At 43.9% G+C, this 21,133-nt stretch overlaps 1 protein-coding gene across 3 annotated transcripts in view; it reads left to right on the top strand.

The window, feature by feature from the left end:
• The window catches only part of MGAT5B (alpha-1,6-mannosylglycoprotein 6-beta-N-acetylglucosaminyltransferase B), a 312,928-nt gene that overhangs the window by 100,507 nt on the left and 191,288 nt on the right, over positions 1-21,133 (top strand). For all 3 annotated transcript variants that reach the window (XM_053294465.1, XM_053294466.1, XM_053294464.1), the window contains exon 3: positions 18,340-18,484. In XM_053294465.1, coding sequence (XP_053150440.1) covers positions 18,340-18,484 — 145 coding nt within the window. The remainder of the gene's footprint in view (positions 1-18,339; positions 18,485-21,133) is intronic.

Raw genomic sequence — 21,133 nt, 5'->3', positions numbered from 1 at the left:
CTGGATGTTGAAACTGGTTTCAGTAAAGGCCAAGGAACAAGAGACATCATTGCTGATGCACGCTGGATAATTGAGAAAGCCAAAGAATACCAGAAAGAAGTCAATATGTGCTGTATTGACTACAGAAAAGCCTTCAGTTGCATCAACCATGTCAAGTTGTGGAATATCCTTAGGAAAATGGGTGTCACAGAACATCTCATTTTTCTCATGAGAAACCTATACACAGGACAGGAAGCCACAGTCCAGACGGAACATGGTGAAACAGACTGGTTCCTGATCGACAGAGGAGTAAGACAAGGCTGTATACTTTCTCTCTCTTCATTCAATTTATATGCTGAACAAATACTGAAAGAAGCTGGATTGGAAGAAGATGAGTGTGGTTTTAAAGCTTGAGGAAGAAACATCAATAACCTGCGCTGCAGTGATGACACCGCTCTGATAGCTGAGAATATGGATGATCTGCAAGGTCTAGTACTGAAAGTCAAGGAGCACAGTGAAAAAAATGGGACTACGACTAAATGTAAAGAAGACTAAACTAATGACAATGGGTACAGCAACCAGCCTCAGAATTGATAATGGAGACATTGAAGTGGTGGATAGCTTCTGCCTTTAGGATCAACCATCAACAGTAAAGGATCCAACAGTCAAGAAATATGCCACAGACTAGCACTTGGTAGGGTTTCAATGAAGGCCTTGGAAAGGATGTTTAGATGCCGTAACATGTCTACACCTACAAAGATTAGAATCGTTCGGACAATGGTTTTTCCCATGACAATCTATGGATGTGGAAGCTGGACTTTGAAGAAGCAAGATAGAAAAAGCATTGACACTTTTGAACTTTGTTGCTGGAGAAGACTTTTGAGGATACCATGGACAGCCAGGAAAACAAACATATGGATCATAGAGCAAATCAATCCAGAATTTTCACTCAAGGCACAAATGACCAGGCTCAAACTATCATACTTTGGACACATTATGCAAAGATCCAGCTCCCTTGAGAAGTCCGTGATGCTGGGAAAGGTTGAAGGAAAGAGAAGAGGACAACCGGCAGCAAGGGTGATTACAACAGCAAGGAATGCACCACTGAGAGACCTTAAAGGCCAAGTTGAAGACAGATTATCCTGGAGAAAATCTATCTATGTGATCACTAAGAGTCGACACCGACTTGATGGCACTTAATCACATACAAGTATCTATACACACATATATGTTTTTGTGTTAGTGGATGTGCATGCATTCCTTTTAAAAGGGAACCTGGGGTTTGGATTCCTCAGATATGAGGCACAGTTCATGTGTAGTGTGGTATGGTGTTTAACATAATGTGTGAATAACTGTAGCACATACAGATCAGGGTATACCATACATAAAGGAGTGATCCGGACAATATTTTCCCACCCCAAACCACTCCAGATGATTAAGAGAGATATGCCAAGAGTGCACTTGTCCTGATCTTCAGGACAAACAGTAAGGGATAGCTACCCGCATCATTCTTCACAGCACTGTAATGGACAAAGGGGGGGGGGAGTACATTAACATTTTGCACGAGAATGAATTCAGCTGCTACTGTCTGTGAACACAAGTAGTAATTCTCCTACTCTAAACAAACTTCCTTAGGAATATAGGAAGCTCCCTTCTACAGAGTCAGACCGTTGGACTTTCTAGCTCAGTATTGTCTACCCAGACTGGCAGCAGCTTCTCCAAGGTTGCAGGCAAGAGTCTCTCTCAGCCCTATCTTGGATATGCCGGGCAGGGAACTTGGAATCTTATGCAAGCAAGCAGATAAGCCCCATCCCCTAAAGGGAATATCTTACAGTGCTCACATGTAGTCTCCTATTCAAATGCAAACCCGGGCAGACCCTGATTAGCAAAGGGGGCAATTCATGCTTGCTACCACAAGACCAGTTCTCCTCCCCGAATGCCTTCTTCCATGAAAGTATCTGGCTGTTAACAGGACAAGCAAAAACAGGAACATTTCCCTGTAATAGAAACCAAACCAAGTCAGCCATGCTATGAACAACAGTGAAATATTGTATAATTGCACTGTAAATGTCAGTGGAGATGGTTTGATACCCACAAATGGTTCTGAGCAAGCACAGACTGATTTTCAGACACACCGTGTCAATTTGTTTCTGCAGCTTTACTTCTTTTGCTTGGAACAGCCTTTTGAACTATGGCAGTGAACAAGGCATATGGGAAGCTCCCATGCAGATGGGAGAAACCAGAAATCCCTGCAGAAGGGCAGGACTTCTTACTTCATTCATGGTAGTGCTTCTGTGAATGGATTATTCATATGAATGAATACATGTACAAGTAAATGTGAGCGGGGAGGGGACACATATAAATAAACTTGCATGGCTTTGCATGTTTTGAGAAATAGGGAAAGTACTTTAGTTTGAGATGTAGGGAAAGAATGGCCCAGGGACATGCATTTGGGGCAGTATACAAATATACTCAAAACGGACAAATAAAGTGGGTGCACAGGTGACTTGTGCTTTCAGTGTTTTCACATCTAAATAAGATGGGATAGGAAAAGTTACACATCTCACCTGGGAACTTGTGTCTTTTACTGCCTAGAAGATGGCAAGTTCTTCCTCTCTGCATGTTCCCTAGAAGCATGAAATGAAGCACAAATCATGCACACATCTGCATTTCCACCACTTTTCATAATGCGTAAAATAGCTCGGGGGAAAGGTCAGTTTTTACAGTGCTTATTGTATTCATTATCTCTTTTTTGAAATGATGCCAAGGAAAGGTCTCCTTAAAGAGAGAGAGAGAGAGAGAGAGATCTGATTTTGGGGGAGGGTCCATCAAAGTCTAACTGAACATCCTGCCGAGCATACATATCATCTAAACACACTGCAAACATACTGTGGATCCTTTCCAAACTATTGTGCCTTCCTGGGATTAGGAAGGATTTTCTTCTTCATTATAAGATTAGTTGTTATTTTGTTCCTCTGAAGCATCAAAGATGGCCACAACTGGCAATGAGATACTGAGTGGAATGAGCTTGTGCTCAAGAGTGATTAGCATTTCAAAGATGCTAATCAGACACCATTTTCATTTGAGTGCTCCACAGATTGCTATAGCCTGGAAGAAGTTTTTCTTCCAGGTTGGATTGAGACAGTGGAAACCCTTATTGGACTCCAACTCCCATCATGCCCAGCCACAAATTGCCCTAGAACTTTTTATCTCTCCCCGCCACCCCCCCCCCCCCACACACATCAGTGTGTAAGTACTTTTGGTTGCCTGAGCCAGTTGCATGTATTTTCAGCCAGTATTCTTTGTGGATGGTGTCTCCATTGCCGTTGGATTTTGAAATGCAATTGACCATCAATAGAAGGGATGGGGCTCACGGCAGCCAGTAGGACTCCACCAGGTTGGTAACAGTGGCTAGCTAGCATATGCAGAAGCAGAAAAGCCAGTCTCATGTCATGCTGGAGCAGGTGGGATACCTAGCTTCAAATCCCTGTTCAGCCACAATGCTCTCTGGATGGCCTTGAGGAAGTCACTCTCTCAGCATAATCTACTCCACAGGGCTGATTGTGAGATGGAACAGGAAGCCCATGTATGATGCTATAAAATCCCTTGAGGAAGGGCAGGGTGCCAATGTACAGATAAAATACATGTGTTGTCTTGGATAACCAGGCAATTCTCCAGCAGTATCCAGCTGCTGATCAGACCCACATACCAGGGAACTGGTGTTGCTTACCAGCTGCTTCCTCAGAGTAATCCTTAAACATCAGGCACTTTCGTGCTACCTTGTGGCAGTTATCTGATGTTTCAGGAGACAGGAATTCTTTTGGAGCTCTGCAATGCTCAGGGTGAAGATCTGCATCTCTCCTCTACCATATACCTGGTGTCTGCAGAGAGCCGAATGTTCAAAGATGTGTGTTGCATGACCTCTGAAGTCTCAGTGTGGGTATCTGTGTTTGAAACTGGGGGAGCCCTTTCTCATGATCTGTGGAGGGTGGGCAGATGGGGAGGAAGGTTTTGTTACTTTACCTTCCCTTCAGACAATCCATGGAGAGTGCTGGGTGCAGAGATTGTGCACCCAGATGATCCTCCACTACCTTCGGCAGCGAAGAGGGTTGGGGGCTTGAACTTCTTGTTCTGCCACCCTGGAATTCCCATAATGCACCGCACACGTTCATGGCGCATTGTGGGTATCCCTCAGTGCTGGCAAGCAGCCAGGCCTGGCAGATGATCTAAAAACTGGGGCTAGGGGAGCGCTTGTGGGCTTCACTGCCCAGGTTTAAGCTGTGGGCTCTGCTGGTGGGTTTGCCGTGGTCATGGTGCCCACAGCCGCTTGTCTCCCACTGCTTCTCACAAGCAGCCAAAAGTGGGCTTGGTTACCTTAACCTGCTCTTGGCTGCTCATGAGAACAGCCTCAGTATCTACTGGATAGAGACCTGTAGCCAACCCTGTTTCTCTGAGGCACTGTGTGCTGGTTCTTTAACAATAATGAGATCAGGATTCTTGCAGGACGCAATCTGAGTTGGTCAGCTAGCTGATGGGTGGACTATGGCATACCTGCCAATTTGTCCCTATTTTACCATAGGGACCTGTTGGCAGGTATGCTATGGCATACATTCCATGTCCCATAGGCACCTTTGCTTTGATCCTTACTATTATGATAACAGTATTGAATGATGTGCAATGATTTCTTAGGGATGATGTGTAGGGAAAAGGTGGTCTTTTAGATTTTTAAAGAATCGGCCTCTTTTCAACCCTACAACTCTTTGTCTTGGTTGGCATTCTTCTAGATTGGTGGTACTCTTTCTTCTCCCTTTTGCCCGAGGAAGGTGCCATACTTCAGTAACCATCAGGCTCAGGAGTTGTCTTCATCCAGCTTTGCTTTCATCCTGTTACTTCTAATTACTTAGCTCTGTGCCCCTCCATAGCCTCATAAGTAGTTTCCTCAAACCTTCTGTGTTTACTGTCACATCTCCTGAGATAGTGAGAGGTGATTGATTACGGCCATTATTTCAAAGTACCATATGAAAATCTCTGCCCTGTTCATTAATTGTCTTAAATAGTGCCAGCCTTTCAGAAAAGACCTGTCATTCTTCAGCAAACCCCAATTAATTTCATGTGTGGTTTTTACTTGAGGGTTTTGTTTTTTTTTGGCTTGCCCTTGTTTATTATCAAGACTCATTAGGAGCTACCCCCACCCCAGCCTAATTAGTAGTGCCCTCTGAGATGTCTAGTTTTGTTTTTGATTTCTCCATTACTCAATCTAGTCATTAAAACCAGACCATGACTACCTGGTGGATGTCATACCCTGCACCTGCTCTCTCCTGAGATTTGAAAGTTCAAAGACACATGTTGTTCATCTCCCTGAGAGCTTAACATCGTTATATTCAAACATTGCATGTTGGTTTCTAAAAACAAAATAAATCATGTTATCAGGATTCTTGCAATCTCAAACCACCATCTAACAAAGACACACAAGGACTTCATTCACACAATCAAAAACTGTTTACTGCCCGGGTTTGGGAGCTGTGTGTACTCCCAGTTTTCAATTGTGTGGGAGCAAGGTAGGAGGGAAACCTGGCTAGCTTTTCTTCCTATCTTGCTTCCACACAACTGAAAATTGGGAGCACACAGTTCCCAAACCCTAGCTGAACACAATTTTTGATTGTGTTAATGACCTCAAGGTATAAGTTCTAGAGTGGCTTAAGCTTTTTAAATTTTATTATAGAAATTAAGGACCACTCACAAATAGACATATTTGATGGTCTAGTGTGGGGTGCTTTAAGGCCAATTCACACATTATTTTTCCACCTTTTAAAATGTGTGCACCTAAAAATGTAATATATTAATGAGGAAAATGTGTTTGGAAACATATCAATCAAGTACATTTATCAGAGACAGGATTGGCTGCAGGTTTCTGTCCACTCAGTTGCAAATACAGGGTCGTCATATACTTTGTGGAAAGGCACCCAAGGGTGAATTCAGATGAGCAGCCATTACTGCAGGGCTCTTATAACTATGCTAAGTGGTACATGGACTGTCTGTAGTGTTTGACCACATGGCTAAAATCCAACACTACCTTCTCTCCACAACTGTTCAGAAATCTGAGGAAACCGAACGGTGGCAATGCTATTCTTGGGCCTAGTCTACACATGCAAGAAAAAGAAAAGCCCTATCCACAAGAACTTCTCTATGCTCAGGAAACAAGACTGCCTGCTGGCCTCTCCCCCGATGCCAACGTGCCTGCTGGCCATAACTCCCTAGTGGCTGTACATTTGGTGTTTGTCTGCATGGGGCAGAGCTAAACGCATGGAGGGTTGGCTGACCAAGGTCAGAAACTTTTTCTGAATTGCATGGAGAAACTCATCACACTTTCAGCTCTGCACCTTGGGGACAAATGCTGAATGCAGGGCCACAAGGGGGCATGACCAGTGGACATGTTGGCATCAGGGGAGAGACCAGCAGGCACGGTCCTTCTCCCACTCCTGCCTGTATTGAATGTGTAGAAGATGTCTTGTGCATTGAGCTACTGAGGAGCTAGAGTTATGAAGTGGTAGAAAGGACTGTATCACTTCAGACTATGTGAGTTTGTGTGTATGAGAGAGAGAGAGAGAGAGAGAGAGAGAGAGAGAGAGATGGGGAGTGGGAGTGTCACATTTCTAAATACTCCTTACATGAAAGTCTCACTGCAAGTAGAAAGGCTAGCTAGCAGGGAGACAATAGGGTTAGAACATTTCTCCCCAAACATGCTCTTCGCCCCCTTATGGGAGCAATAACAGTGATAGCAGGTGGCAGAATCTTTAGATAGTGGAGGGTAATACCATGTCAGACTGCATGTGGCATGTGGTAAACTCTGAAGCTGTTACCACACGTTTGCCAATTGTCTGAACCCCTCTTTGATGTGTTATCATGAAGCCCCCCAATGATCCTCCACCGTGCATCCTCCTGTGTAGTGCTGGATGTTGTAGCTCATTCACACACTTGTCTTGAGCCTCAGGGAGCTGTAGGGATACCACAGACATGATCGCAACGGAATCATTAGAAGCAGCTCTGCTGTAATAATTATGGCGGGCAATTTCTTTCAAAAACAGTTGCCCACTAAGTGGAGCTAAGGGGCAGTTGCAGGACAAGTGGAGCCAGAACAGACTCGAGTTGTAGTCCAACAACATCTGGGTCCCAAGACTGAGAACAGCTGACCTACTGGGTCATGTGCAGAGTCTTAAAGGCTCTAAAATTGGCTGCAATTTTACTTAGGAGTGAGCTCCATCAAACTCAGTGAGACTTACTTCCAAGTGAACATGCATAGGACTGCATTGTTAATGGCTTTTAAGGCTCCAGGACTGTCTCTCTGACAACACAGGAAACGTACCATTGGTCCATCTAGTTCAGAGTTGTCTGCACTAACTGGCAGTGGTTTCAGGAAGGGGTCTTCCCCAGCTCTACCTGAAGATGCCAGGGACTGAACCTGGGACTTTCATGCAAAGCAGATGTTCTACCACTGAGCTATGGGCATATCACCAGAGGTGGCACACATGGGTCTTCCATCCGGGCACTGTCCACACCAAGACCTGCTTAGCTTTATTAAGGTGGCTATATCATGTGCCCTTATATCATGCTCTGGAGCCATAGTTTTACTGCTTAGAGACCAGTAAAACATTGGCAGGTTGGCAACACTAGTGATAGTAGGTTTGTAGAAGGATGGATGGCAGTGGGCTAAATGGAAGCCTGCAGGTCACCTCTTCAGTTTTGTAGCTCTCTTCAGTAGCAGCCTTCCCGGCTCATAGGAACAGTTCTTCTGCCCCCATTTTGTTCTGAGGCAGTCTTTTCCTTCCTCCTAGTGCCTCCAGCTTGATTGGCTCTTGTTTAGCTGTTACTCAGCTGGGCACTGGTTGTGCAGGTGCCGGAATATACTCTGGGTTTAAGACAAGTTAATCCTGGCTCTTGCTTTATATATATGTATATCTTGCATCAGCATCTTCTTAAAAAAAAGAAGAAGCAGCAGCAGCAGTAGCAGCATACTTTCCAAAAGATATAATAATAATTGTTGCCAAGATATATATGCTGAAAGCCCTTGGAACAAAACAACAACAAAACCAAAAAGGGTGTGTGTGTGAAGAATTCCTACAAGTGAAAAGCTTTTGAATTTGTCTGCAGGAAACAGCAGGTGATAATGTGGTCCACCATCCCCATTTCCTGGCATATTATCCATGAAAGAAATTATTGAGCAAAGGGATGGAGGCTTTAAAAAAAAAACCCTCTTTAGTATAATTTTATTTAAAGGGATCACTCTTTTCTGTCAGCTTACCACAATGGCTCAGAATCTGAAGTTGGGAGGTTGACCAGAAGGAGCCATGCAAGAAACCAGGAATAAGGTAGCAAACCAGAATTCAGGATCAAGGAGCAAATTGGGAGTCAGACATAGCTAAGAGTCATAGCCAAGCAGACAACCAGGAATCAGGAATAGGAAGAAAACTCAGAGACAGAGGTGTAGCCAAGAGTCAAAAGCCAAGCAAACAACCAGGAACCAGGATCAGAAGGCAAGCCAAGAGTCAGAGCCAACACCAATGGTCAAGCCAATCTGACAACCAGGAACTGTGGATAACTCACCAGAAACCATGCAGACCTTGTTACTGAGGTGAAGTCTTGCTCCCAAAAGGAAGTGTTTACACCCTTCCTATTCCAGGGGGATCCAATGCTCAGCCTGGCTAGATGGGGCCAATCTATGACCTACAAGCTCTGTGGTGGGCTATGGTAGTTCACTGGTCTGCCATATGGTATGGTCAGTGGTATGTAGAGCCTAAGGAAGCTCTTGAAGCCAGGCAAGTCCTGATATTTGCTGACTGTTCAGTGCAATCTGAGGTGATTTGCTATAGGAAAGATATCTTGAAAATGAAACTACAGCTGCAGTTTGGAACAAGACTCTGACTTTCACAGTAGCACTGGGGCAGTAATGGGTTCAGGAACCAGAGTATATTTGGCCTTTCCTTGTTCAGAACAAGGAGGATGGCCCTGGTTCCAAATTTGGGGATCCTTATGAATGAAAGCCTGTTTTAAGAGCTACATGCACACACACACCCCACCAAGGGACATCAGTATCCTAGCATAGGTTGCAGCCTCAGAAAAAGCACCTGCACCACTCCCAGGTCCTAGAAGGAAAGAGAGATGGTAGAAGGGAGGTGGCAAGGCAGAGGCAAAGCAGAGGCAAAACATGGAAAAGAGAAGCAGGGCAGGGGAGGAATGTTCTTTTTTCTGATTTGCCCTGTTCAGATCTGCTCAACTGATTGGATACCAGTTTTCCAGGGAACATTCAATTCCATTTTATGATGTTCATTCATTAGCGTAATAACTAACTCCTAGCATTGTTAGCCTACTTTACATTGTTACCCCTGATAACTTGGCAAAGAGGCACCTTTTAATGTGGTGATTCTCTTTATTTAGCAGGGGGTCGGGAGAGTAACTGGCCCTATCCACCCCCTGCGCAGTACCTCCAGTGACTGTTGCTGGTGTCTATCTTGTGTTTCTTTTGAGATTGTGAGCCCTTTGGGGACAGGGATCCATCGTATTTATTTATTTATTATTTCTCTGTGTAAACTGCCCTGAGCCTCCCTTTTCTGGAAGGGAGGTATAGAAATTGAATGAATGAATGAATGAATGAATGAATGAATGAATAATAAATAATACTTTACAAAGGGAAACAGGCTTATGAGAGTCTCTCTCTCTCTCTCTCCCCCCGCCCCTTAAGGGAAAACATGTTTATGATCTGATACAAGCCAAATTCATGACACATGAGAGGGGGGCCCCAGTGATGGGATTATTATTTTTTTGCCAAACCACTATGTTGGTTCAAGATGGCGGCCACTCAGTGTATAACTATTTGTTTATGATGCCTTTCACTGTCTGCCTTCCTCCCATCCAAATATTCTCCCCCTATTTTTGTTCTTCGGCAGGCTTCTTTCTGAGTTAATCTCAGAGTCTTAACAAAAGCCCACAGCAGAAATGTTGGCAGATCTGAACCGTTAATAAAATGCAGTGTTGGGGGTCACTCTCAAATACTCAAGCTGCAAGTTGATTCTGTTTCTATGGGCTGTCTTTGCAAATATTCTGCCTGCTGGCGGCTATTCTTCTCCCTTCCTGATACCTGGGAATGGGTCCAGTTTTTGCAGTTATCCACAGACACAAAAGGAGGCAATGCAAAAACAGTGGCTGGCTGTGTTTAGCCCTACAGGCTAGCAGTCACCTTTCATTTGGATGCATGTTTATTGTATAATTAATAGCTGGTTGCTCTTTTCCCTCTGCAATCCAAGGCAGTGCAATTTGCCAACTCCAGTCCCAAAAATGCTTTCCAAAGAAGGCGGGGCTTTAGGAACTGGTTTTTCAGACCCTGCAGGTTCAGTGTTCTGTATCTGAACCTCACACTGACAAAAATGCCTGTGCCAAAGAACTTGGTTGTGACCACAAAGAAGCTGTCATGTGAACTATTCTAGGAAGGAGGAGCAACACAGCATCTATAGGTCTTGCAACTTATCTGGAGTGAATATGAACAGGATAGAATATTTTGCTCCCTGTGATTGGAATGTGGAATTCACTGGTTCAAAATACGATGTTGACAACCAATATATTAGATGGCTTTCAATGGGGAAAGCCATGGAGGAAAGGCATCCCTCCCAGCAGCTCTTTGTCATGCTGTGTAGAACCTTCATGTCTCTGAATACTAGTAGTTGCTAGAGGTGGAAGCGGGCAACAGTGAAGGTGGTTGTTGCCCTCATGACCTGCTTGGGGGCTTTGTGAGAAGCCCTCAAGCAGCCCTCACCACCTCCTCTTTCCTCCTCCTCATCAGCCACAGTTGGAAACAGGGTGCTAGGCTAGATGGACATTTGGTCTAATCCAGCAGGGCTCTTCTTATTTAAAATCTTAGACTGGCAGATACAAGTGTACATATTACAAATGTGTATTAGAGCAGGGTCTCTTAACCGTGGGCCCCCAGATGTTGATGGACTACAACTCCCATCATCCCCAGCCATGTCCATTGTGGCTGGGGATGATGGGAGTTGTAGTCCATCAACATCTGGGGCCAGAGGTTAAGAAACCCTGTATTAGAGTGAAGGATGGTGTTTGCCTTATGATCTGCTCTCTTCTGCATGTATTAGATGTGAATATGGCTTTATGACACAGATCTATCCATCAAAGTCTACCTAATATGGCAGACCTCCAAGTATATCTGAGCCTATGAGGTTGCCTTATACTGGGCCAGACCATTTCTTTGTTTAAAATATTTATACCCTGCCCCTCCAGTATGCTACTGCTCCTGTACCATTGACCCATTTATTATCTCCTCTGACAGGCAGCAGCTTTCCATGACCTCAAACAGTGTTCTCTCCCATAACCGGCAAGACGATAGTCTTTCAAGTATACAATGCAAGACATATCTGTACCACAGACTTAAAGTGATTGAAACTTTTGTACCCTCTTCTCAAGGAACTTTGGAAATTGTACTCTGAGAGGGGACGAGGGATGCCTGATGCCTCTATCAAACATCAATTTCCCTCAATTTTCATGGTCTTTTGGATGAAGCAATTACATGGTGTAATTTGTTATAGAACCATTGTATAAATCTGACCACAGAATACATTAGTTAAATACATAGTATGGAGTGGGTTTTGTTCTCTAAATCTGAATGAAGAAGGCTCTGCAGTCTTGGAATGGGGCCCCCTTGCCTTAGAGCCTGTTATCCTCAGTTTCTAGGGTGGGAGGAGTATGTCCTTTCCACAGCACTGTTGCTCTTTCAGCATAGCTCCTGCCTCCTTGCCTTATTCCTTCCATCTATATGCCTTGTTGACCACATCTGAGAATCTTGCATGCATAGCCTAGTGTTTGTATATGCAAATCATAGGACGAGGAGCTAGTTATTTTGCTCTTGCAAATGGCATTTTCTAGAACTCTGGGAGTCCCGTCTATTTATTTTTAGCAGCCACACATCTGCAGCAGCGATTGTTTATCTAACATCCGAAAAGTTCTACATGGGAGCCAGACAATTTAATGGTGCCCCTTCTGCATCGTACATCACTGCCAAGTAAAGAGAGTCTGGAGCCGGAAGTTAATGTGTAGTTTTACAAATGATGCATGAACAAGGACATTGCCTGAGGCAGATCTTTACAGTCCTGAGAGCTACAAGTTACTAGTGTCATTTGGGAAAGGTCTACTGGTAATGGGTATTTGTATATACTGGAAAGATAATATAGTAGCACCCACATTGGCACTATGTAATGGCTTCTTCTTCATGCAAGTCCCTGAGGATTAGAGGTTTGTCTGCCCCAGCAAAAGAGCCTTTGATTAATTTTGGAATTAGAGAATATGAAAAGCTTGTTTATAGCAGAGGTGGCCATGCAGCCCACCTCTGGGCTGTATGTTTTCCTGTGAGGCATGTTTTGTGAGCTACACATGATACCAAAGACTATCCTGACTCACCTGAATTATGAATATTTCATCACTCATAGGAGTGCTGTGGATATCAGTTTCTAAGGTATGCCATGGGCTTATTACTATGATGGGTTTCCCCGTGGCATAAGTTCACTCTGATTTTTACAGTGCTGTTGAAAGGAAAAGAATAAAACACTCAGCTGGGAGCCTGGTCTTGCCTGCATAGTGAGGCCAAATGGTATTGGGAGACCTGGAAAGTTTTTGATCATGTAAGAAATTGCAGGTTTATAGTCCTTGATGAGTTCAGTTTCACAGTTTTAAATACCTTTGAATGATTAGCAAGAGGTTTTGATGGAATGAGCTCAGAATTCTTTGTAGAGTGGGCTGGTTTGTTGCATACCCGTTGTTCTTGAACAGGCCCTATAATGCTCAAATATCCATTTTGAAAACAGGACTGTGTATTTATTTTGTATATAGTGTCATTCATGGACATGGCACTTTACATATAGTGAAAAGGCTGTCCTGATGCCTCACAGTCTAAATGAGACAGAAGGGGGACAACAGAGGAAGGAGAGGGAAGAGGGTGTGAGGGGAGCCTGGGGGAAAGATGCGACCATTTCAACTCAAGTCTACAGTACTTACTTAGGCTTAATTACAGAGCTCGTTCTCATGACCAGGTGGGTGGGGTGGTGGGCAGGTGGCAGGAAAGGCTGCAGAAGCTCGCCTTCTCCACAGATGATCTCCAGTGACTGTCCAGGCACATGGCTCGTGCACCCAGACAGTCTGCCTCTGCTCCAGGGAGTGTAGAGGCACAGGAGCCGGGATGCATCGTTCCGGGCCAATGCAACGTGCAAGTGCATGGTGCATTTTGGGGATTCCCCCAGTGATGGATGGATGCCCGTCAGTGCTTCAGGGCCACTTGTAAGCAGCTGGTGCTGGCACATAATCAGGGAAACGTGGCTAAGGGAGCGCTCACTCCTTTAACTTCATTTACGAGGTGGGCTCTCTAGGCAGGTTTTCCGCCGAGGGGCCACTGAGAACCCCGTGCCTCCCAGTGGTTCTTATGGGCAGCCCAGCCTGGGCGTGGCTTCCTTAGCCCTTAGCCCAGTCTTGGCTGCTCATGAGGACCACCTCACAGTGTCATAGGTGGACTAGGGACTTGGGGCAAAGGCTGCCCAGAAAAGGTGGGGTTTGGGGATGGATTTCAAGGAAATAGGAGAGATGGCATTATAGAGGTGGTTCCAACTTGCTTTGTTTAGTGTTAATTAATGAGTACATTTTTCCTAGCATTGGAATACAGTCACGGGAAAAGCTTCACCTACTGATTTCTGCTTGTTAAACCTAAAGAGCTTTTGTTCATTAAAAACATGGTATAACCTCCCATACTGTGGGCATGTCCTGGGGCTGGTGACATGTGCTACCACCACCACCCCAACCTCTGGTCCAGCAACCAACAGCACAGGGTTCGACTCCCTCCCCATTTGTGCCAAACATAGCAAAAATGGCCACAAAAACTGGGTGTGGCAACCTGGATAAAATTTGGATGAAGAAAGGGAGGAAGTACCACCCTGTTGTTAATCACTCCACCTTTCTGTTTCAGGAATCAGCTAGGAGGAGGGGGGAAAGGCATGAGCATTGGCAACAACCACAGAGCATGCCACAACCAAAGGGCTGTGGAGAGCACCAAACACTTTAGTTCCTAGTCCCTGGAAAGGAACAATTGCCTCACAGGCTGAAAGGAGTCATTTTGGAAGCTGGGTTTTGAGCTTTTGAACAAGGGTTTAAAAGCTAAACCTTTTTGCTTTAGTTCTCCTGTCTCCTTGTGGCCTGCCAACACCCTCTCCTTTTGGATGAGAAGCCAGCAGAGCTAACACAGTCATTATTAAAAGGGTGCAGAGGCTTTACGGTCCTCCAGGTTTAGGCAAAGGGGTCTGTCACTAAGATCTCTGGTGGTGGGTCCTCAAAGTGCCCCATCCCATATCAATGCCCAGACATCACCCATCTGTTGGGCCCTGGTACACAACTCCACAAGGCCAAAGCTCTAATTGTGAGTAACCACAACATCCTGAATGTACACACATTCAAAGATACCAAGTGGTTCAATATAATGGAGTTTCTTTGATGCTGGGTACAAACGCCTTTCACTAATGTGTCCATCTTTCTCTTTTTCCCCTTGTTCCTTTGATTCTCCCCCTTTTTTTGTCTAGTGCCTCATTTAGAGATCAGTGAGCTGTGTTTTATTCAGTATTGAATTGTGCTATATTCAATGCTGCTTTCATCCCTGAACCTTTGGTGTAGCTTAAGGCAAGATATAAATAAAAATTAATGTATGAACAAGCCCTCAAGAGAGACCTCAGAGCCGTTTGTTTGAACAGTTATCCTGGGACTCACTTCAACTTCTGATTTGTTTACACCTTCTAGAGGTGAATCAGAGTTTGAAAAGAATTGACAAGCAACTACTCAGCCACAGCAGGTTAAGAACACAAGAACAGCCCTGCTGGATCAGGCCCCAAGCCTATCTAGTCCAGCATCCTGTTTCCCACAGTGGCCCACCAGATGCCTCTGGGAAGCCCACAGGCAAAAGCTGAGGGCATGCCCTCTCTCCTACTGTTACTCCCCTATAACTGATATTTAGAAGCATCTTTCCTCTGAGGCTGGAGGTGGCCTATAGCCCTCAGACTAGTAGCCATTGCTAGACCTTTCCTCCATGAATTTATCAACATCCTTCTTAAAGCCACCCAGGCTGTTGGCTGTCGCCACATCCTGTGGCAGAGCTCCTGTACCACTTAAGAGCAGCCTGACGCACAGAAATTAAGCAGGTAAAACCTTGTTACTGATGGGGAAAGCTCTACCTGCTCCTTTTCTGCATATCAGAAAAACTCTTAAATTTGGCTTCCAAACTGTTGTCCTTTCCTACAGCTGAGGGGATTGTTTTCTTACAGTCATTTGGCTCTTAACAGAATGATATAATATCCTGCAATTAGAAGCGGTGGCAGATTAAAGGAGAGGTGGAGTTGGCACTTGCCTACAGCGGCAAAAAAATCGGTGGCTGTAGTGATGGGGGGTGAGGAGTAAGTCCCCCCTTTTACCTTTAAAAAAAAACGTGGAGGCTGAAAACGGGCTGCACAGTGGAGAGGCCGTGCAGTCACTCCGAGGAGGGGACCTGGAAGGAGCTGCCTCCACAGCTGTGGTGTTTTCAAAGGAAAAAGGGGGGACTCTCCCCTCCTCATCCCCCTCCCTGCAGCCACCGCGCCCCATCCTGCTGCTGGCAGTGGCATTATTTAGAGGGCAAAATGGAAAACTTTCTCCTCGCCACTTCCTCTTCACAGCCCCTGCTGCCATCGAGAGCAGCATTTTTTTTTTAAAAAGGTAAAAGGGCAGCAAAATCCTTTTCCCCAAGGGTAGCAAAAGGCTTAATCCGCCCCTGATTAGGAGCTTCCTTCTTGAAGTTTCTGCCCCCAATTCCTTCCTGTTCAGCATGGTTGTCATTAGTGATGGATAACTGATAAATTGCCCTGTTTAATAACAGTTCCTGTTCCCTGCTCAGTGGGGCTTTGATTACTGTTTCCTTTCACTATTTTCCTTTTATTTACTTTCTTTTGTTATGAAATTATACAATTTTTCTTTAAAAGTGTGTGGGAGGGGGAGAGAGAGAAAGAGAGAGAGAAAGAGAGAGAGAGAAAGAAATGAAAGGAGACAAGTAGTTGTCTCCTGCCCCTTCTGGAAACTGAATTAATTATAGAGCAGCTGGGGGCAGTTTACCAGTTATGTACCAGTAATGCTGGCCACATTGAACAGGAAGCATCTCAAGGTAGAGGAAATTATTCCTTCTAAATATTTTAAATAAAGGAACAGTAGCCCAGAAAAGCCCCAGAAGCATTTTACCAATCCTTACTAGTAATGGTTTGGAAACTGTAATTGTATTTTAAATTACTCATCAGAAGACCTATTGAAATGAAGTAGTCCTTCAGAGTAACTCCTGCGCAGTACTGTTGAGTAATTTATTCTGGATAACAACGTGTGTGTGTTTTTTTTTTCAAAAGCACAGATCTTATGTAAAAAGAGATGGAAGGAGAATACCTTGGCTACTAGTCTGCTGGCTGTGGGCCATCTCCAGCCTCAGAGGCACGATGCCACTCAATACCAGTCGCAGGGAAGCAACACCAGGAGAGAGTGCATGCACATTGTATTTGGCGGGGCAGAACCCCTTCTTTACCATGCATATCTTCTTTATCAGATGAATAGGGATAGTTTATACCAGCTGGTGTCCAACAGATTGACTTCAATGCCATCAGGATATTTTACAGTCACCAACGCATGCTCTCAACTCCTGCCTGTAGGCTTCTAGTGGCACCTGGTGGGCCACTGTGTGAAACAGGATGCTGTACTAGATGGGCCTTGTGCCTGATCCAGCAGGGCTGTTCTTATGAGAACACAGAAACTCTGGAATGTAAGAATCTGCTAATGCCATTATGGAAAATTTCAGATATGGATGGAATTCACCATAAAAAGTGAGTGAACAATGGATAACAATTCCAGGCTAAATGGCTAGTATGGAAACAACCAAAGGCCCAGGAGCAGAGCCAGTAAAAGAAGCTGGCAATTCTTGCAAAGTTGGGGAGTTTTCATTCTCTCTCCCTGGTTCCAGGAAAAGTGATAATCTAAACAATAGAAGGATTGTTATCCCTGATGAGTAGAATTTAGTGTGTGGGGTTTTTTGTTGTTGTTGTTGTTTTTTAAAGAGAAATACCTTTGAATTATTCAAAATAGTTAACAGGATGGTTTGGCTGAATGAGCCCAGAATTCTTTGTTCATATTAAGATAGCCAACATTTTCCTGGCAGGATTCCTGTGCTTTTAGCAGCTTCTATAAATAAGCCCTGCTATGAATGTTTGAAGTGAAGTTGTCAATGCCATGAGCCCTGAGTCAAACTGCCAGCTGAAGGAGCCTCTTTCCTTGATCCTGGAATGTTGGCATATCCAAAAATCTGGTTTCTGCTTGTAGATCTATGCTTAGCAGTTACAAAATATGCATAACTTTGTGTCTGCAAGCCCCAGATTGCTTCTCTTGTCCCAACCTCCTGCTGCTTTGTAAATGAAAATGTGCAGTACCTTTTTTTAAAGCAGACCACAGAAGTGGCATGAAGGAGATAAGTTAAATGAATAAATTGGCTTAAAAAGAAGAAGCTAGCATTATAAAACAGGAACCAATTATCCACTCTCTGACTCCATAATAAGATCTTCTGTACACTGCAGGGAGAGAAAAGCCTAAAGGCAATAAGGGTAACTACAGGATGGTTTTGGCATCATCGGATCATCCCAGCATAGGCACGGATGTGCATGTGTTATGCAGGGCAGACCAATAGCAGTGAAAAAAGGAGGAGCAGATTTGGGACAAGATTATGTTAGAGAATACACTGAGGCTCATTCCAAGATCAGGTGTTGCAAGTGAAACATATTGGATTGTCTTCACCTACTTGAAATTCAAATACTGGTTTTGAAATCCGCGCTAAGTTGACTCTTTCACAATGAGCCACATTTGACAAAATTAAAAAAGAGACAATGCTCCAATCTTGATGTTCAAATTTCATTCTTAAAATTGGAGCTACTATCTTTCCCACGGGGAAAAATGCATATGGTAAGGTGTGCTTAAAAATATATGCAAATTAAGGAATGTTGAACCTTGAGGTGGAGGTAAAGTAAACAGAAAGGTATCAGAAAACGCAGCTAGAATCAGTTAGACACATGCCAGGTAGTAGCCTTATCTTAATGCACTGATTAGTGGCTGTCAGCAACAATTCCCGAACTGCTTCTCAACATTAATCTCTTTCGTAATAATTAATGCTCTTTTTTCCAATTGCAAACCCATCTGAATGAAATACTGCAGACTATTTAGCACACTGTTCTCTTCCTCTCCCTTGCTTTTCTTTTTCTGTGTGTGTGACTGCAGTGATGGGTGCTCTGGAGTCCAGAGGGGTGCTGAGGAAAATGAGTGATATGCTGGAGATGATGGTGAAGAGGATGGATGTGCTAGCCAGGTTGGAGAATAGCACGGACTTCCGGAAAGGGGAAGAGGCACATTTTCCTATGGACAGGTTAGTACTAATAGGACTGAAACACTGAGCTGGAATTCACTTATGGAGGACCCCCACCCTCTAAGCTATATCAGTTCTGCGTGTGGGCTACATCTTTATAAAGGACCAATTAGTCCATGGTGCCCTTTCTCAGCACATGCATTCTTGCCACAGGACTGCAATTCAACACATGATGGGATCAGGTATGTAGATTAAATGATTAAATGGATGGTCACGATGAATCTCTGTTCATAAGGCTACTATGTGAAGTAAAGAATCAGAATTTACCTTTAAAGTTAATGGGCCTGTTTGGACAATACATTCAAATCGGCCCCACCCATTTACAATTAAGGATGTTAGTGCAGATTCCCTGTCCCCTGTCCAAGTGCACTATTCAAATTTTCATAATTGTGTGGGATATTTAAATCCTGCCACTACCATTTAAATGGTGTGCAAGGGGCCAATTGGGGGAAAACTGCCTTCATGTATGATTATGAAAACTGGATCGTGCCAGGAGAGGAAGCAGGATGTGTGTGCCCATGTCCCCCCTAATCGCATGTGGGCAGGGCTAGTTCAGAGGTATTGTCTGAACTGGCCCAGTGGTGCAGTAGAATATGGCAGTTGCCATACCTCCTGCTTCTTTCTTCTTTGGCCTTCCTGCTCATCTTCTTGTCGTATTTCACTTGCTTCGCAAGAAGTCTGTTAATACATTTCTGATTGCAAATGGAGCTTGTGGATAGACACAAAGCCTCCACAAGCTCCTGTTAAGGGTGGGGGTAATTCGGAATGTTGAGAGAGACCACAAGCAGGGGTGTAACTATAATTGAGTGAATGAGTTCAAAGAACCCAGGCCCCCAAGCTTCGGAGGGCACCCCAGCTCCACCCCTCCCTGTTTTCTTCATTATCTCTCTCACTTCGAGAGGCCACCGGAGAGAGGGGTGAACACGGGCCCCCTCTCCCCTAGCTACACCCCTGACCACAGGGCATGCCTTAATAGTGTTAAGTTTTAGAGGAGGTCTGGCCCTCCCCCCTACCCCGCACCAAACCAAAAACAACCCCTGAAGAGTCAGAATGCACATGCACTTTGCAGCCACAGAATGCTTGAATGAAGGTTTTGAAAGGAGGTTCTTCTCCTGTCTATTAACAGGGCACAGCCAACAACATTTGACTGATGTGTCATTTTTGTCCTGGGTTCCACTTGTACTTTAATATTGCCCACAGCGGGAAGGACAACAGGGGAAGTCCAGTATCTCCCACTGTATCAGTAACGTTAATAAGCAGGTCAGTTTCTGCAACATTTTGCAATCTGGCAACTCTACTCACTTTCAGGGTTGAGAAAAATTGATGTTTATTATTTTTAAAAAAAATAAAAATTGGATTTTTAAATTGGATTTTTATATTGGCTTTAAAAAACAATTCATAAATAACCTAGTCATTAGGTTATATCATCATGAATATAAATCATTAACCTGTATCATTATGGATATTAATCATAATTATATTCTATGAACATGTTAACAGCAGTATATGGGGATGAGAGAGAACAGACCTGATCAGTCCTGTTCTGCAGATGATGTACATGCAGCACACACACATACAGTCAAGCCCTTGCTCCTCGCACCACCAAGTGCAAGGACAAAGAAGGTCAGTTAATGAATAGAGGGTTTGGGGGTGGCGTGGCGTAGATCTGAGCGAGGAGGAGGAGTCTGGTTATAAATGCATGGGATGGGGAGGGGAAGGGAATAGAAAGTGATCAGAACATATTCATGCAGTCCTGAGGAAACTTTTTCCGAGTGTATCCTCCATTGTAGAAGAGAAATACCTATCATGGCAGCAGGACATAAAAGAGATCCAATTGGGGAATATTTTAATAAAGTTCCTGTACCTGTGAGTAAGAAAGGCATGTGTGCAAAATGCAAACAGTGCAACAATGAAATGCAAGGCCTGGCTGCCCGAATGAAATAGCACTATGAGAAGTTGTACCTACCTTCTAAAAATGAAACCAACAGCTATCTCTAAATATGTATTAAGTTTATATTAGACAACAAGAATGTAGAAAATGATAGAAAATGATGATTAAATAATATCATTAAAATTGCGTCCTTCTGTGAAGCAATTTAACTTGTGATTTAAATTATGATTTAAAATGATTAGATTTAAATCAGATCAACCCTGATCACTTATGATAGCACGTGGTGGATTTTTCCAACTGGCATGTCAGTATTTGATATTGTGAACTGGAGGGTTCTGAACATCCATTGCAAGCTTGAACTTGCACAATCCAATACAATTGTTTATTTGGGGAATCTGATGCAAGACTCAACTCTGCATTGGGTGGATACAATTGGGTATATTACTATCTCACAGCCTTCAGTAAGGATTGGAATACAATACAGTGAATAATAGCCATCATGTAAGACATTAGATATAAACTAATGAGTCTGGAAATGCAATGTAATTCTCAGTAAGGCTAAAGATGTCAATTTGTATGACTGATTGACTGTACATTTTAAATTGTGGAGTTTTAATTTGATTTCAACTTGATCTAGCTCTTGAGAATGTGGATGGGTTATTTCTGATGACTGTGCAATTGTTAACAATGGGAATAATGGCTTTTTGAGTTGGGCACTGTCATGGAACAAAGTTAATATTCAAAGTAATTAACACCAT

This window comes from Hemicordylus capensis, chromosome 2, assembly GCF_027244095.1.
Source record: "Hemicordylus capensis ecotype Gifberg chromosome 2, rHemCap1.1.pri, whole genome shotgun sequence".
Lineage (NCBI taxonomy): Eukaryota > Metazoa > Chordata > Lepidosauria > Squamata > Cordylidae > Hemicordylus > Hemicordylus capensis.
The sequence above is the reverse complement of the archived record's forward strand: the minus strand, read 5'-3'. Positions and strand labels throughout refer to the sequence as shown.